The sequence below is a fragment of the Saccopteryx leptura genome, chromosome 5 (genome assembly GCF_036850995.1).
Source record: "Saccopteryx leptura isolate mSacLep1 chromosome 5, mSacLep1_pri_phased_curated, whole genome shotgun sequence".
Classification (NCBI taxonomy): Eukaryota; Metazoa; Chordata; class Mammalia; order Chiroptera; family Emballonuridae; genus Saccopteryx; species Saccopteryx leptura.
In genome coordinates this window covers 214,621,598-214,640,355 of record NC_089507.1, presented here as the reverse complement: position 1 = coordinate 214,640,355, position 18,758 = coordinate 214,621,598, and the positions used below count along the sequence as shown (strand labels likewise).

At 45.6% G+C, this 18,758-nt stretch overlaps 1 protein-coding gene across 3 annotated transcripts in view; it reads left to right on the top strand.

The window, feature by feature from the left end:
- Nucleotides 1-4,574: 4,574 nt before the first annotated feature.
- The window catches only part of ASXL1 (ASXL transcriptional regulator 1), a 51,512-nt gene continuing 37,328 nt past the window's right edge, over nucleotides 4,575-18,758 (top strand). Inside the window, exons 1-3 of one of the 3 annotated variants that reach the window (XM_066384087.1) lie at nucleotides 4,575-5,146; nucleotides 10,857-10,939; nucleotides 13,518-13,626. In XM_066384087.1, coding sequence (XP_066240184.1) covers nucleotides 5,090-5,146; nucleotides 10,857-10,939; nucleotides 13,518-13,626 — 249 coding nt within the window. In that variant the 5' untranslated portion in view covers nucleotides 4,575-5,089. Of the gene's footprint in view, nucleotides 5,147-8,612; nucleotides 8,889-10,856; nucleotides 10,940-13,517; nucleotides 13,627-18,758 lie in introns of those variants that run through there. The other 2 variants (XM_066384085.1, XM_066384086.1) reach the window with 2 other exon arrangements.

Below are 18,758 nucleotides of genomic sequence, written 5' to 3'. Positions count from 1 at the left end.
TGGTGATGGACGCAAGTAGATGGCTAGCGAGAGCTGGACACTGAACCAAAGAGCAGACAAAGGAATGAGGTGGGACCAGAAGAGACAGACATTTGTTCATCATTGGCCACGCTGGAAAGTTTAGTAAGTGTGATCTCATTTAATCATCTTGGACCTAAGGGAGATAAATTGACCTCCCTGAACCTCAATTTCATTTAAAATGGAGTTACTGAGAGAGAACATTTGTTAGGCTGGCAAACTGTTCCAGGGCTTGGTTGACTGAAGTATAAAAACGAGGCACTTGTCACACTTCAGACACTAACCCTTCTCAGAGGCAGAGAGGACAGGCATTTATTGAGTCTACTGTGCGCAAAATGCTTTACAAAGATCCCATTTAACCCCAGTGCCGTCCTCTGAGCTTGTTATGTACCCGGTTGTCCAAACAATGGCACTCAGTCCGTGAGAGGTTTCATAGCTTGACCGAGGCCACACAGCTGGAGGGTGACTGCAAGATTCACACCCAGGCCTGCTGAAGTTCAAAGCCAGTGGCGATCCATGACCTCCTAGGGAGGATCAGGGTGCGTGTGTGTCCTTTCGGGAATTCCTGGGTGTCTGCTGGCGGTGTGTTTTTGTTAAGCAGATTCCCCGAATGTGTGCTTTGCTCATAACTGTACGGTTTGAAAACAGTGACTCATCCTCAAACGGGAGGGTTGAGTATCGGTCCTGTTTATCTGACACTGCCCTGTGACACCTGTCGACTTCAAAGCTAGTTTGTAATACAAGCACTAGGATAAAAACTGAAAAAAACAGACACCAATATATATATAGGTTTGTTTTTTGGTGCTTCTGACAAGAAACAAGTCTCATTAGCTTAAAAAAAAATCACAGCTATTTAAGTTTTAATGACTAAAGCCAATTTTCCAACAGAGCTCTTGTATAGTCCTCTGAATATATTCTCTTTTTACTCTAAATTTTGATGTTATTAGTTTCCGTTGGATTCTGCAAGGGCAGAGACCATGAAATATTCACATCTGGCTTCTCCCACGGTTTGACTCAACTGGGAGAACTAGGCAGTATTGGCCGCAAGTTAAAGAAAGGCATTTTTCACAGTGCCTGTATTATTAGCCTTCTTTTGCTACTTTGTTACCACAGATATAGTAGCTTAAAACAGCATCCATTTACATTTCACTTTCTGGGGGCCAAAATTGACCACAGTGTGGCTCAGTTGGTTCTCTGCTTTGAATCCAAAAAGGCTAAGATCAAGGTGCTGGCAGGATGTGTTCCTCGCTGCAGATGCTCGAGTGAAGGAGAGCCTGCTTCCTGCTCACACAGGTTGTCAAAATTCTGCTCCAGAAGGCTGTAGGACGGAGGTCCTATTACTTGTTGGCAGAGCTTGTTGTCAGCTTCTGCGGCTGCCTACATTCTCAGGCTCGTGGCTCTTTCAAAGTGAAGAACAGTGGGTTGAGCTTCTCTTAAGCTTGGAGTCTTATTCTTCTCTGCCTTCTGCTTTTAAGGATCTAAATGGTTACATCATTCCTCCCAGATGTAATCCAGAATCATCACCCTATCTTTTTTTCTTTTAAATTTATTGATTTTAGTGAGAGTGGGAGAGAGAGAAGAGACAGAAACATCTATCTGCTCCTGTGTGCACCCTGACCAGGGATCGAACCGGCAACCTCTGCACTTTGAGACAATGCTCTAACTCAGTGGTCCCCAACCCCTGGGCTGTAGACCGGTACCGGTACCGGTCCAAAGGCCATTTGGTACTGGTCCACAGAGAAAGAATAAATAACTTACATTATTTCCATTTTATTTATATTTAAGTCTGAATGATGTTTTATTTATTTATTTTTATTTTTTCTTTTTTTTTGAAGCTGGAAACGGGGAAAGACAGTCAGACAGACTCCCGCATGCGCCCGACCGGGATCCACCCGGCATGCCCACCAGGGGCGACGCTCTGCCCACCAGGAGGTGATGCTCTGCCCCTCCGGGGCGTCGCTCTATTGCTACCAGAGCCACTCTAGCTCCTGGGGCAGAGGCCAAGGAGCCATCCCCAGCGCCCGGGCCATCTTTGCTCCAATGGAGCCTTGGCTGCGGGAGGGGAAGAGAGAGACAGAGAGGAAGGAGGGGGGGGTGGAGAAGCAAATGGGTGCTTCTCCTATGTGCCCTGGCCGGGAATCGAACCCGGGTCCCCGCACGCCAGGCCGACGCTCTACCGCTGAGCCAACTGGCCAGGGCCACGATGTTTTATTTTTAAAAAATGACCAGATTCCCTCTGTTACATCCGTCTAAGATGCCCTCTTGACACTTGTCTCGGTCACGTGATACATTTATCCGTCCCACCCTAAAGGCCGGTTGGTGAAAATATTTTCTGACATTAAACCGGTCTGTGGCTCAAAAAAGGTTGGGGACCACTGCTCTAACTAACGGAGCTATCTGGCCAGGACTTACCACCCTATCTTAAGGTCCTTAATTCCATCTGCAAAATCCCCTTTGCCAGGGAATGTAACATATTTACAGGTTTCAGGGACTAGGACATAGTTTAGGGTAGGGTGGGGGAGGACATTATTTTACCACAGTGCCTGTACTAAACAGATACATTTTAGAGTGAATTTTCTTGTTACTCCTTGGAAGTCAGAGAGAGGTGAAGCTACTAAAGAAAATGTTTGAAGCCCTGCCTGGGCAGCTCAGCTGGCTAGACCATTGCCCGATACGCTAAGGTTGTGGATTTGATCCCTGGTCGGGGCACATACAGGAATCAACCAATGAATGTATAAATAAGAGGAACAACAAATAGAGGTCTCTCTCTCTCTAAAATCAATTTACAAAAAAATGTTTGAAACAAGCCAAATGACTTGTCAAATTGGGTTACTGTGTCAGTGTAGATTAAAAACGAAAACAATAGAAAAAACCCTTTGTAAAAATGTTAGGCCGACAATTTTTTGGTGGTGGAGGGGGGTTTGTTCTTCTTTTCCCCCATGTTAGGGTAAAGTTATGGAGAGAAGACCAAGATTATGCCTAATTTCATCTCCGATAGCCTGCTCACTTTGCAGGATTTTACTGGACGTGGAAGCCTGTGTGTGGAGCATTTGGAAGGAGGGGCATGAACTCTGGTGTCGGGCGGGCAGCACTGTATCGGTATTCTCTCAGCATGGCTCTCCTCTGTGCTAACACCAGGGAGGAGAGGGTGTATTTCCTCACTCAGGTTGGAAACCTTTAAAATGTGGCCATTGACCTTGCCTTCCTATTACTTAAGAGCTGGCCATTAATCCAGTTTCGGACTGATTCTAGGCATTTTTTTCTGGACAGTGACTCAATGAACAGGAACAGAAAACCTATATGCTGGCTACCTCAATTCATTTCATGCTCTACAACCAAGGCTCAAAGAGGCGAAGGAGCAGTGCCCATTGTCTCTCAGCTGGCACCAATTATTATTATTTTAAAAAATATTTATTTTATTGATTTTTTTTTTTTTTTTTTTTTTTTTTAGAGAGGAAGGGAGAGGGGGAGAGACAGGAACATCGACCTGTTCCTGTATATGTCCTGACCAGGGATCGAACGGGCAACCTCTGCGCTTCCAGAGTTGCTCCAAGCTATCCGGCCAGGGCACAGCTGGTACCAGTTATTAAACACTAGCTCTATGCCAGGAGCCAAATTATACGGACATAGTATCAGGGTCCCTCTTGCAATCTCCCAGCTGTTTTATGTTAATTTTAATCCCAACAATGCTGTGAGGCATTAGACTATTGTAGATTAGAAAACTGAGGCTCAGGGAGTTGAGCCCTTAATTTTAAGCTGACAGCCAGGGAGTGGTTTAGCCAGGATCCAATGTAGGTCTGCTTGATTCCAGGGCGGTGTTCTCTTCAGGGTACCGCCTCGAAAAAGGCCTCAGGTGCATTCTGTGCAGTATGACCCCCAAATCCAAGTTCTCTGCACTACCTGTTAACCATGTCACCGTATTCACCAACGCTCTAGGCTGCTGAGTGCAGCTTCTGCAAACAGCGACATGAAGGCACAGGAAGAAATGGAGAACTATGTAGGCTCACCAATTGTGTAATAACCGCTTTACTGGTATGAGTGTTTTTGTCTTGTTATTATGCAGCAGTGAGTTGTTTAGGAGAGGACCAAAAGGAAATGTCCGGCCTCTTGTCATCTAAGAGAAATGTCAGTGAGAACCACTTAGGCGGTAGAGGCACAAGTGGGTGCTGGGAGTGTAACTATCAATTTCGATCCCCACCCTAACCCGCCCGGCGGGTAGGTGGCGAGAAGCACCGAAGGGGTTAAACGTGGTCGGGGGCGAGCCCAGCCACCGCCTCTTCCCAGCACCGCCTCCCAGAATGCCTCAGGACCCCAGCCAGTTCCCGTACCTCGCGAGACTCCGCCCAGTCCCTCTGCCGAACGTTTCGGCAGTCTCTCTTCCTTACCGACCTCTGAGAGTGGCGGAGGAAGAGAGAGGAGGGCGGAAAGGCGAGGCGCGGGGCACGATGGGAAGTGTGGTCCAAACGGTTCACGCAGCCATATTCTTCCGGAGCGGGGGAGGCCAAAGCAGCAGCCGGGACTACGACTCCCAGAAACCCTTTCGGTTTGTTTTTGTTCAAAAAAAAAAAAAAAAAAACCCACACTCCCCCTCCTCACTCTTCACACACACTCACACACACCCACAGCAGACACTCACACGCCCGGGCGCCGAAAGGAAAGCTGCGTTTCGCCTTCCCGCCCAACAGCCAGTCCTGTCTCGACCTCTCAGCAGAGCGGGAAAGCCGAGGCCGGAGCCGTGACCTCTGACCCCATGGTTATGCAGAGCCGCCGCATTCCTTAGCGATCGTGGGGCCGCCGCCGCCGCCACCGCCGCCGTGGGCGACTGACGCAGCGCGGGCGCGTGGAGCCGCCGCCACCCCTCCCCCACCGCCGCCCTCGCGCCGGGTCTCGCGCCAGCCGGTCCCCGCGCGCCCGCCCCCTATCTCCGGCCGCACCCGAGTTCTCGCGCGCCGCCGCCGCCACGCGCCCCCCGCCGCCGCCACCGCCGTCGCCGCCGCCGCCCCGCACCGTCGCCGCCCGGAGGTCCCGCGTGGAGCCGCCGCCACCACTGCCCGGGAGGAGGAGGAGGAGGATGAAGGACAAACAGAAGAGGAAGAAGGAGCGCACGTGGGCCGAGGCCGCGCGCCTGGTGAGGCGGGCCGCCGGAGGGGGCTCGGGGCGGGGGGAGCGGGGGGAGCGGGGGGTGGGGTCGCGCGCCCCCACCGGGAGGGGGAGGGGCGGAGCCCTGCCCCCCGCAGGGGGGGCGGGGCCACCGCTCCTCCGGGAACTCGACTACCCCCCAAGGCGCTGGGTGGGGAAAGGCCCCCCGCCGGCTGGGATGTGGCGCCTTTTCCGGCCAGATCCCCTCACCTCTAAATTCCTGCGGAGGGTCGAGCTGGCAGGCCGGCTCCTCCCCCTGCGGGTGGCGGGGCCCCGGGCGCCCCTCCCCCACAGCTTGGCAGTGTTGGGGGGTCTGGGGAAACTCGGTGACGGTACTCGGGGGGGAGTTAGGTTTCCGGGAATGGTCGGAAGCTCCTCCCTCGCTTCCTGGTGGGCTCTGGGGTGGTGCGTCCGACCGGGGGTGGGGTGGGGTGGGGTGGGGTGGCGCGGCGCCCCCCCACGCCAAGGACGCGGGTAGCATTTTGAGCTTTCCCAATCTAAACCAGGTGTGTGGAGGGGAGCAAGTGCTTACTCCCAGCTTGACCCCTGAGCAGTGGCCCTCAAACTTTGGTGTTTAGTGGGGACACCTGGGGAGGTGGGTACACATGCTCGTCCCAGGGCCTCCTTAGGACGCCAGTCTGAGAACGTGGAGCCCTGCCTGAATATCTCCTTTTTAACGGGCCGCCCAGGGTGATGCTAACTAATGGCGGGTGGCCCACGGACCACACTTTGAGAAACGCTGACTCCAGTGTTTCACTTCCTAAGCTAGTCTGGAGAGGCAGAAAACTGACGACACTTTGCAAAGAACGGATCTGTGTGTGTGCTCTTTCCCTGAGTGTCCTGGCGCGTGTACACACGAAGTGTTGGACAAAGCGAGTGTGTCTGTTTGAAGATACTGCTCGCTGAGGGCTCAGCGAGGGAGAGAGGAATTGGAGTGTTTGAAGCTGCCTTGTGGATTTGTTTTCTAGGTGTCAGAGGCCTTGTGAGCGAGATACCTTCCGTTTGAATTTGCACCCACAGAACAAACACTTTGGGACTTGTTCTTATAAAGTCTTGCTGATGGTAATTAGTAACGGGTTCTATTTCTTCCGACATGTCACTTCGTAAGAACTGTCACAAGAGCAGGGTTGTAGTGCAGAAAGGTATTACTGGTCGCTGGACATCCTGTAGTTTATATAGAATTGTTACAACTCAGTTTTAATGATGAGTGAAGTTCAACCTTCTCCCTTTATTTTTATTGGGAAGTAAGTTTCCTGCCTCAAAGGTGTTGTGTAAAAAAGATGAGTCTGTGTTGGGGTTTGTTCCAAATCTGGGGTACATCGTTTTGTCTTGACATTTAAAACTCATTTATTGACTTGCAAGAATTAAAGCTTGTTTGGTTTATAGGAGAATTTTCACTAGTGTTCCTGATTGTCTTCTCTGGGTGTTAGTTGCCCAAGGAACAGACTTATCAAGTGTTTTTATGCTTAAGTTTTGTGCTTCAATTAATTTGTTTTGACATACGAAATTTGAAGCTTTTGAAGTTTTTAATTTATTTTTTCTGATTCAGTCAAAACTGGAAGCTTTGGCTAGCTTTCAGGATTTCTCCACTGTTTAACCTGAAAACAAATTTAGGCGTAATGGAAAGCCAAAAGGTTGTATTCTCTTTCTCCTCCAGGTTGAGTCTTGGGTGTTCATTGAAGTTCTCCTCTGAGTTCCTGTTAACGCAGGTGTTTATGGCTTTGGGCACCGAAAGGAGATTTGCCTGCCAGATTTTACTTGTTAAAGGCAGGTGAAAGTACCTTTAAATCCGGTTATTTTAAGTCCTGATAGAATTCTAAAGTCTGTTTCAAAGCTCTGTTGGTTTGGCTCTTTCTAATTGAAAGACTTGGAATTTGGGGTTCATTCTTCTGTTAACGCTCTTGAGGTTCTTGAATTTACTGTGATCTGAACATCAGTATCCACTTACCTATTTCTGTTTTATCATTAGCTCACCTTTATGCCAGGTTATCTGAATAAGTTCTTTCTCTTCTTTTTCTTCTGTGACTCTTGATTGAAAAAGCAGTATGTCTTGGCCTGTGGTGGCGCAGTGGATCAAGCATCCACCTGGAATGCTGAAGCCGCCAGTTCGAAACCTCAGGCTTGCCTGGTCCAGTCACATATGAGAAGCAACTACTACGAGTTGATGCTTCCTGCTCTTCCCCAAGTTTTTCTTTCTCCTTTTCTCCTCTGTCTAGAATCAACAATCAAAATCTTAAAAAGAAAAATAGCAATAGTAATAGAAATTACTTCATGGCACACCTAAAAATGTGAAAGAGTGTCTGGGAACATGGTGCATAACGTTGCATTTCTTTTTGTTTTGTTTGTTTTAGAATTTTTGTTGGTGAGTAAGGGGGGATCTTTTAGAGCCCTCTCCCTGTTTCAGAAAAATTGCTGTAATTTAGTCCTGGAGAGTTTGTGGGAGTTTACGCAGGACAGAGTGTGACTGGAGTAAGCTCAAATGGGAGGGCAGTAGGTTAGATTTAACTCTTTTGGGCAGGTGAGTTTGGTGGGGTGGGGGTGGGGGGCATTCAGGTGCACCTGCTGGGGCTGTTGCGACTGCTTCTGACCTTGCTCAGATGGGGAGAGTAATCTGGGAACCCTTTTAAAAGTGATTTTGGTAGGAAAGAAAGGACTTCTGAAGAATCTCAGTAGTGCAGTATGCCCAGGAGATTGATTTTTGCAAATGTTTTAATTATGTTGTTGAGAAGTAGATATTCTAACACTATAGTATTCTCTTCCAGCTCCCAGCCCTCCCCCCCCCCCCCCCCCATGTAAGAGGTAGACTTTAGGGGGTTGGGTGGGTGTAAATCCTCTGGCTTGTTAGGAACAATTTGTTTGGGAGAAATAGCCAAGGGGATTTCCCTTTAAATTGAATGCCCTTAAATGGATTCTCCCTGGCTTTGAGAAACTCTTCATTGCTCGGCTTTATCTTTCACTTTGATTCATGACTGACCATTCTTACATCAAACATTCTTCTTCCCTTTGAAGTAGGAGGAGAGAGGTTTTTTTCCCCTCTCTTTAAAGTGTGCTCTAGAAAGACAGAGACTAGGAACAGAACACTGCTGGATTGTTCTTACACTGAAAGCTGGAGGCACATACAATTTTAAGAAAAAGTGAATACTTTGTATCTTTTCTTGCACCTTCCCTTTAGAGATTTTGTTTTCTCTGTCTTAGATTCTCAGGCATCTTCCTAATTATTGTTTAAATAATTGTTAATTAACTTTTCAGATTCATGTTTCTTTAAGACTTGATCCTACAAAAACTCACTAGATCAGCTCACACTTAGTATCAAAGAAATACATCTGCGGTAGTGAACATTAGTAGTCTGTCCCAGGGTTTTTTGTGCATTTAAGTCAACACTGCCTACTTGGTACTTAGGTTCTTGGAATATAAAGATGGATGAGGTTTGTCCTTGAGGAGCTAATAGTGTTCTGGAGGTGGGGGAGGTCTAGACTCATGAATAGAATTCTAGAAATATATAGCGAGTGCCATGATAGATGTTTAAAAGGTAAGCAGGCATCCTGGTTCCTGCTTACTGTCCAGGCATAATTATGAGTAGTTGCTCCTTTTACTCTCAAGTGCCCTGCTCGGGAAGACAAATTATACATGTGGTGAAACTATGGGGACACTGAAAAGGCAATTTGTCTCAGTCTGCTAGAGATCAGAGAAGGCTTCCTGGAGGAAGGTGATTTCCACACTGAATCTTGAAGGTGAGTGGGAGTTAGGCCTACCATAGAAATGTGAGAGAGAGAAATAATGAGAATATTTGTAGGGTGGAGTGTGGGAATTGGGTAGAACTACACCGTTGTTGGAACATAAAAGTTTGTGGAGTATGTCTGGCAGTCAGGTAGAGTCAAGCAGAACACTAGATTATCAGGGACTTTATGCCAGGCCGGTGGCCACCTACTTACTTTGTGCCAGGCACTTACGTTATCTCTAATCTGTAAAACAACTCTGAGAGGAAGACATCGGTGAACCCAGGCTCAGATTGGGTAGGTTACTTGCCCAAGTTTAAAAGGCCAGATTTTTATTTTTATTTTAATTCATTGATTTGAGAGAGAGAGAGAGAGAAAGAGAGGGAAGAAGGGAGAGAAACATCAATTTATTGTTCCACCCATCCATGCATCATTTATATGTTCCTGACTAGGGATTGAACCTGCAACCTTGGTGTATTGGGACGATGCTGCAGCCAACTGAGCTACCTGCCTAGTCTTTCTGGTGGGCTAGTGGAGTCTCTAGAAATTAGGTTGCTCTTGGAGGATTTTAAAGTAGGAATATGATGAGGATATGTTTGTTCTGTTGGGTTGACCACAAGCTATAGCAGGAAAGTTCTGGGAGAGCAGGATTTGATCTTGTTTATTGATGAATTCCTAGGCTTGTTCCCGGCACAAAATATTCGTGTAATTTTTGAGTGGAGAAGGCAGCAGAGTAAGTGGATTTGAAGAGAGCAGGGCTTGTTGCAGGGATATCAGTGAAGAAAGAGGCTGTGGTGTTGGGTCCGGGATGACACCAGGGGACAGGTGAGAGAGTGAAGGATGATGCTTATTTAGCTTTCTGAATTAGGTGATGAGACACACTGGCTACCAGGGTGGGGAATATGGGGAGAAGAAGGTAGATGAGTCCATGATCAAGGGGTGGGGGATGCCCAGTACAGAACGGAGGGCTTGAGTCTGAAGGTTCGGGAGAAATCCAGGCTCGAGGATTGGGGAGTTGTCAGAGTGAAGGTAGTAGTTGAAACCGTGAGAGATGAGATAATGTTACCCAAAGAGAATATAAAAATTGAAAAGAGGGAAGTTAAGAGTGGGATCATGGTAAAGAAGGGTTTTATTTGAGCACATATTTCTCCAAAACTTGACTTCCTTTTTTGCTGAGGGCTCCTGTTCTTCCATAGTGGGACCTTCAGCAGCGGTCCTGGCTGATTCCTCGCTTTACATTTCATTTGTGACAGCGCATACTTAGTTGTTACTGTTGTTGAATGACTGCAAGATGTTAGTACGGTTTGGAATAGTAACCTCAGCACTTGCACAGGTAGAGACCATCCAAAGATACTACCTATCCTTTCCTCCTTTGGAGGGACAGCATTTCTAAAACAACCTTTTCAAGTCTGAGAGCCTCCATGACTTAGAATGACGCTAGCCTCAATGGGACGTTCAGTTTCTCATGGTTTTGCTTGTACCAATCAGGTAGAGTTACAGCATCATGTTGCCGAACGGCAAACTGTGCTGCAGCAGTTAACACCAGATCACAACTCGGGGGCAAAGATCATCGTTTACAACTGTGTGTACTAATTTTACTTTCTTGGGAAAGAAAATCTGAATGCATTTCTGTCTTATAAATGATTGTGTAGCACAGTATGGTTTAGTTGTATTAACATTATCAAGTTAAGTGGTAACTAGCGTTGCTGAGGTCCAGGTCCTACGTACTCATTACACGTTTGCTAAGTAGATGTGTTTTTATTTTATTTACTTTAAATAAGATGTGTGTTTTTAAAATTGAGAATTAGAATATTTTAGCCAACTGCCGTCATTTTTAGCAACTATGTCTAATTTGGGGTCTGAAGTCATTTTAATGGTAGATGTATCTAAATTGTCAGCAGTGGTGCCGCATAGCCCGTGGGACAGAGTGGCGGATGTAAAGGGAAGTGGTGTGCTGACTTCAGAACATGTGTATTCCTCCAGGTACTGGAAAACTATTCGGATGCCCCAATGACGCCAAAACAGATTCTGCAGGTCATAGAAGCAGAAGGACTGAAGGAGATGAGGTTTGTATTGCTTTTATTGCTTACCATGAGGGTTTTGTAGAACACGTGTCTTTCTTTGGTTAGCGGTAAGTCTACATGTGCGCACGCACACACATACACACAGGTGTCAGGTGGTGGTGCAGAACTCTCTCAGGTTGTGGGTCCTCCTGAGTGCAGAGTGGCAGTGGGCACGTGCATTTGCCTTCCTCAGAGGTCCAAGTGGTTTTCCCCAGCCTGCTCTCCGTGCACCCTGACAGAGCTGGTGTTGTGTGTAAGGAGTCTGCACATTTTCTCTGTCCTCCGATTTGTAAGTTCTGGTAATAGAGATGGGGTGGGCTCTGGTAGGCTGACCGGAGTCTAAAGTTCCCCTTCTCTCCATACTGTCTCTCTGAAGTCCTCTTCTTAGGGTTAAAGAAGGATAGTCTCATCACCATAACAGCCACTGACCTTTTTTTCTCCTGTTGATTCTAGTCATTCGGGATCCGAATCTAGTCAGTCTTGGGATAGCCTTGATTTTGTTATCTCATGATGTAGCTTTCCTAGAGAAGCAACAAGTTAGAAACACAAAAGAACTTGCGGGCAAGAAAACCAGTGACTGTTCTTTGCTTTTGTTTTTTTTTAAATGAAAGAGGAGAGTTCAACATGGTCTCTTCTTGGAACTCAGAATGAACAGCTTATGTTTTTGCAGGTTAAGCTTTAACTACTTAGAAAGATACTCATTTTCCAGTTGTTAGTTCAGATATTCTCAAATTGACGTTTTGTGGGGAGGGAAGATCGGGATTGTCTAGATGAGTGGTTTTCAGCCTTTTTACGCTCGTGGGCTGGTGACCTAGCCTGCCGGAAATAGAAACACGCAATGAATCAAGTTCTCTCTCACCGTGCATAGCAGCGCCCCACGGTGCACGCTGGTGCCTGATTGCTGAACTCCACGTGTACTGTGCATTGAGTGCTACATGAGTTTGTCTGAGTGCTTCTTGTCTATCGCGCACGATTCCTAGATGCTCTAGGTGCTCTGCACGGTGCAAAAGGTTGTTCCCAGGAGCCGGCAAGCTCCAGAGCTATCTAAGACAACCTCAATAGTATTTTCATTGATGATACAGGCTGATAAGCGGCAGTGACCCCGAGCATAAGAGAATTCGACTAGGATCATTAGGTCTAGAATCTTCATACAATATCAGGGTGGTATTAACTCGCATACTGACCAGAAGTTTCTGGCGGACCAGCATCGGTCTGGTGTTTGACAAACCCTGTTCTAGATCACATTCATTCAAATAGTACCTGTGCATTGTGTGGTGTTATAATTGTGTTTTTATTTTTGTTTTCATGGGCCGTTTCCTGTCACGCTGCCACCTGCACTGCGGCTGGACCACTGTGCTGATAGAAGGTAAGGCAGCGCCTCTGGGCCGGGCCGGAGGGGGTTAAGAACCTGTCCTGGGGCTGCTGCGGGCTGCTGGAGGAGCTCTCAGGCAGCCCCAGGGGCTGCGACCAGGGAGCGGCTCTGGTTTGTAGACAGAGGCACAGTATGTAGGAGCCCCACTGCTCCAGCGGGTCCTGCCAGCCCGCCGTCCTGGTTGTAGCAGAGATTTTAGCACACCCACTTGATACTCCAGATTCTGCTCAAGGTTTCTTTTAGAGATTGGTTCTTGGTGGAATTTTTTTTTTAGTATCCAGTGTGTTCCAAAGCAGAGAATAAGAGATTTTTTTAAGGCTTTTTTTAGACTCAAATTATTTTTAACACTCTGCATAAATTAGGGCCTCTAGTTCTGAGAAGTGCTGAGAGGCTTTACTTAATACATTTACATAATTTTTTACCTGCTGGGAAGATGGAAGAGAAGGTGCCAGGTAAACCTACCACTAAGCATGTGCTAGTGCCAAACTCAGTCAACATCAGTAATGGGCAGTCGTCTGAATTTCTGACAGCTTTTCTATTTTAAGATCCAAAAAGTAGCCTCTAGTTGTCTGAATTGTTAGTGTTTTACTGCCTCCTGTGATAGCAGCGACCACGAAAGAACTGAATATGCCCCCTTTTTTTGGTTTAATGTTTGAATACTATTGGGTACCCAATCCATTTCTTTTCATATTCCCATTTAACTGATTGCTCCTGGGTAGAAGTAAGATAAAACCACCCTTCCCCATTGCCAGCAGAGAAAAGGCAGATGAAATACAGTTTTTTTGTGTGATTATTAGAAAATATTTAACTGGGTGTGGGGGGAAACTTTGCTTGGCTTCTTGGGACAGCACCATTGACCCTGTGGTCCTTGTGTTACAATGTGTGGCAGTTTCCAGGCATGATATGCCAGTTGAAATAGGCTAGCAAACTCTCGGTTTTGTTTTTAATTAATATTAAATTTTAATTTAAAAGTTTTATGTAAATACTGGGTAATGTGTTTTCTCAGAACCCTTGGGTTCTCTGGGTGTGCTTTATGTGAATTTTACCCGTTATTCTTGCTCCTTTCAAAGTGGAATTGTTGTCGTGAGATCTTTTTTTCTATATTTTTGCTTTGGTGCTTCTTGACTAAGCAAGTCGAGGGTCTTAGATGTTGGAGTACATAGGCTCTGTGTTTGTGTGACGCTCACCCACCCTTGTGTGTCTTTACAGTGGGACGTCCCCACTCGCGTGTCTCAATGCCATGCTCCATTCCAATTCCAGAGGAGGAGAGGGGCTGTTTTATAAGCTGCCTGGCCGAATCAGCCTCTTCACACTCAAGGTAATGTGAACTCTCTTCTAGGGCAGCGGCTCTTGAGCTTGTGGTGTGCAAAAGAGTCACCTGGTAGGTCTGGAACGAGGCCCACAGATCTGCGTTTCTAATGCAGAAGCAGGTGGATGCTGATGCCGTTGGTCCGAAGTGGCAGTTGACAGAGATGTTCTGGTGTGAGCGGGGTCTTAGGAGATACTTGGTCATATCAGCTGTTGCGTCTGTGTCCAGCTTTTCCTTGTCTGTGTCTTTGTAGAGTGTGTGCAGTGCAGGTTAAGTATGTGGGAGGGCCCTTGCAATGTGCCTTAATTAGGATTTTGTTTGTAATAAGATTTTGAAGGATACATTCTGGGCAGCTAAATAAGACCTATTCTATAGAAAATAAACTGAAATGTGAACATACTAGTGGAAATTCAAAAACTTATTAACATTGCCTAAGTGATACATTATAAAGGAAGAGAACTTAAACCAGGTAGAGTTCATAATAAAGCATTAATAAAAAGCTGGAAAGCACAGGCTAATTATTTCCCTACCATTTGTGACATACGCAGCTATCATTTAAACAAGGAGTCGGCAAACTTTTTCTTTAGAGGGCCAGGTGGTAAAGAACCACACTACACTTATTGTGACTTTGGCTGTGCCATGGTAGCAGGAAGGGAACCGTAGACAGCGCACAGACGACGGGGCCTGGCTGTGTTCCAGTAAAACTTTAGTTACAAAAGCTGTGGCAGCAGGCCAGACGTGGCTTGGGGCTGTAGTTTCCTGACTTCTGATGGAGACACAAGATGACCTGTTGACATGAGAAAGCTGAAAATTTGACGCTGACTCTTACACTCTTCTGTAAGGTAGTTATGCTGGAAATTGCCATAGTCCACGTACAAACTTTTCCCTTTTAGTTTTGTTTTCTTGATAAACTTGTCTAATTCAAAATAAAAACTTGAGCAAATACCAACTTAACACCTGCAGTCATAAAATTTGATTTTTACGTACATAACAAGTGTGTCTTATGTTAAGATGTCTGCTCTTTTCCATGTTGTTTTTATTTCTAATATTTCGGGCTTTTTTGTTGTTAAGAGGCAGCCTAATGTAATGTCCGGATCTGAGCCTTGGGAGAGATGGCCTTGAGTTCAAAACCTAGCTTTGTAATCTGGGGCGATCTTAACTCTTAATGGTGGTATATGCATTTCTGACACACAGTCAGTTTTTACTTTGTTTTTATGTATTAATTTTTTTAGAGAGAGGAAAGGGTTGGAGGGAGAGAGAGAAAGGAAGAGAAACATTGATTTGTTGTTCCATGCATGCATTCACTGGTTGATTCTTTTTTTTCCTCTCAATTTTTTAAAGATTTTATTTATTGATTTTATTTTATTTATTTATTTTTATTCTTTTACAGAGACAGAGAGAGAGTCAGAGAGAGGGATAGACAGGGACAGACAGACAGGAACAGAGAGATGAGAAGCATCAATCATTAGTTTTTTTTGTTGTGATACCTTAGTTGTTCACTGATTACTTTCTCATATGTGCCTTGACCGGGGGCTATAGCAGACCGGAGTAACCCCTTGCTTGAGCCAGCGACCTTGAGTCCAAGCTGGTGAGCTTTGCTCAAACCAGATGAGCCCGTGCTCAAGCTGGCGACCTCGGGGTCTCGAACCTGGGTCCTCTACATCCCAGTCCGACGCTCTATCCACTGCGCCACCGCCTGGTCAGGCTTATTTATTGATTTTAGAGAGAGAGAAAAGAGGAACAGAAAGGATGGGGGAAGGGGGGGACAGGAAGCATCAACTTCTCATATGTGCCTTGACCAGGCAAGCCCAGGGTCTCAAAACAGGGACCTCAGCGTTCCAGGTCGATGCTTTATCCACTGCGCCACTACAGGCCAGGCATTTTGGTTGATTCTTGTATGTGCCCTGACTGGGAATCAAACCCGCAACCTTGGCGTATCAGGATGGCACTCTAACCAACCAGGCTAACGTGGCCAGGGCTCAGAATCAGTTCTTTTTTTTTTTTTTTTTTTTTTTAACTTTTTTTTATTTATTTATTCATTTTAGAAAGGAGAGAGAGAGGGGAAGAGAGAGAGAAGGGGGGAGGAGCAGGAAGCATCAACTCCCATATGTGCCTTGACCAGGCAAGCCCAGGGTTTCAAACCGGCAACCTCAGCATTTCCAGGTCGACACCTTATCCACTGCGTCACCACAGGTCAGGCAGAATCAGTTCTTAATAGAAAGTACCTTTTGTGGTATTCCTTTAGGTTCCTCACCCTTAATTGGTTATTATATTGTTGTATATGGTGTAATTATATGTAATTATGTGTAGTTATAATTATCCATATTATGGATTGCAGATATGCTTGTTAACGGCATATTGCTATTTTAAGAGGGAACAGAAATAACCCTTTTCTGTGACACCTTGAAGGGTAGTGACTCAGTTACGTTTATCTTTGTAATTTGGCTGTGGGCAGAATTCTTGGTATAGTCTGTGCTTGATAAATATTTGAACTGAATTAAAATTTTCATTTTACTGTATCGGAATAAATGTCATTGTATGAATCTGCTGTGAGCTTGGGGCGTTCTGCTAGTCTGCAGCGCCCTGTCTCAGATGAGTAGATTGAAGATATGCTCAGCATGTCCTGTCATCTGTCTGTAGCTTTGTGGCTTAGTTTTCTGGTGTCTTGCTCAGTGGAGTTGCACGTCACCTCTCCGATACTGTTGTGCTCCGTTTGGGTTAATGGTTCATTTGTCTGGTTTCCCTAGTGAGACTGTAAGCTCATTGAGAGCAGAGACCAGTTTTTACTCATTTCAGTGTCCACTGGGATACTGTGCAAAGTAGCTGTCCAATTGGTATTTAATGAATGAATTAATACATAGTGGCTACATTCTAGTACTTTATTATCCTTTTGTTGTGACATTTTTTTGATAGATGCTGCTTATAATTTTAATGAAACTATCCCTAGCTCTGCCTTTGGCAACTAGCTCATATCTCAGCTAAAATGAAAGGTGTTTATTGCTATGGCTTTGGTAGAATTTTTGTTTGTTTGCTTGCTTAATTATCTTTGTGTGTATATTAATTTTGACCTGTTATAAAAGCAGTATATGCAAATATAATACAGCAAAATTCAACAGAAAGTGAAAGTAACCCAATAATTCTGCTATCTGTAACCTAAATAATTACTTATATTTATAATAGTATTTAAAAATTGGATCATACTTTCCTTATATCTTTGCTGTTTGCTTTATTCCGTTAACATATTTGCCATGATTATACATGTAGACATTCCTTATCCTTATTAAAAACTGTCATAGAGGTCTAGATTCCAGGTGATGAATGTGTGTTAGTTACTAGTGTCTCGTTAAATGTCTAGTTATCACCACACTGTCTCCACAGGCTGTGCAGGCTTTTACTTGACTGTTATTCAGGGATGAATGAGAAAGGGTGCCAAAAATCTGAACCAGCTGATAACCTTCCTGGGCATCTGAGAGCCCTGGTCTGCCCATTAAACACTCAAGGTCAAGATGGTGTTAAGTACTCCTTGAAAATTTTTTATCTTCCATATTTTTATTTTGAAAAAAATTTCCCTCCTATAGAAAAATTGAAGGAGTGCTACAATGAATACCCCACCCATCTAGCTTTCTTATTAATTGTTCCAAATTTGCTACATTTGCTTTATTTTTCTCTACAAACTTACTGGAACCATTTGGAAGTGTTAACTGTCACTTCACCCCTAACTATTTTAGAGTGTATGTCTGAAGAGCTACGACATAGGACATAATCACAATAGCAGTATCACATTCAAGGAACTTAACATTGATTAAGTAGTGTATACTAGATAGTCTGTATTCAAATTTCCAGTTCTAAAAATATTCTTTATAGCTTATTTTTTAACTCCAGCACTGTCAAGAGTCATGTATTACATTTGGTTTTCATGTCTCTTGCATCTCTTTTTTTTTTTTTTTTTGTATTTTTCTGAAGCTGGAAACGGGGAGAGACAGACAGACTCCCGCATGCGCCTGACCGGGATCCACCCGGCATGCCCACCAGGGGACGAAGCTCTGCCCACCAGGGGGCGATGCTCTGCCGCTCCAGGGCGTCGCTCTGTTGCGACCAGAGCCACTCCAGCGCCTGGGGCAGAGGCCAAGGAGCAGAGGCCAAGGAGCCATCCCCAGCGCCCGGGCCATCTTTGCTCCAATGGAGCCTCAGCTGGGGGAGGGGAAGAGAGAGACAGAGAGGAAGGAGAGGGGGAGGGGTGGAGAAGCAGATGGGTGCTTCTCCTGTGTGCCCTGGCTGGGAATCGAACCTGGGACTTCTGCACGCCAGACCGACGCTCTACCACTGAGCCAACCGGCCAGGCCTCTTGCATCTCTTTTAACGTAGGACAGTTCCCTTGCTTTGTTTTGTCTTTCATGGCCTTGATATTTTTGAACAGCCCAGGCCAGTTGTCATATAGAATTAAAGCCATTTTTGAAGAACTAGTGAAAGTGTAGAAGTCTTGGCTATTACCAGACTCCTCTGTGTCTGTACTGCTAGGCCCAGTCTCCTCCCCTTGTAGCCCAGAGCTCCTCGGCAGAGAGGAAGGGAGTGATGGACTGTCTTGTGTGGTGTACTTCAGGGTCAGGCTCTGCCTAGAACGAGGGACCCAGAGACACAGGTCGTTTAACTTGTATTTCTCATTTTTCCTTTTGAAGATGGTGACACCTCTGAAATCTGGCTTTTTGGGGTGGGGCTAACTTTTCCCTCGTGTGTTAAGGAAAAAAGATGAGCAGAATGGCTTGGTGTCGTCCCCCCCCCCCCCCCCCCAGGTTTGGAAATCTCTTCTAGTGGGCTCTCAAGGTCAGAGTTATATTTATCTATGTGGTTTTGCTACTTAGTTGAAAATAGGGTTGTTTTATTTTTTTCAGTTTTGGATACATTTGTATAGCCTTGTCCAGCGTTACGGAAGGTTTTCTGAAGAGCTGGAGTCATTTTGGGCATGCCATTGGGGTTTCTTCTCTGATAAAAGCTGTTCTGGGTAATCTGACAATACATTTGACACCTTCCTTCAGTTTTGTTTTAGAATTTTTAAAAATTTCTTGTGGTGACTTCCAGTGTACAATTCTGTAACTCATCATCTGTATATTGCATTGTGTGTTCACCAGCCCAAGTCAGGTCCC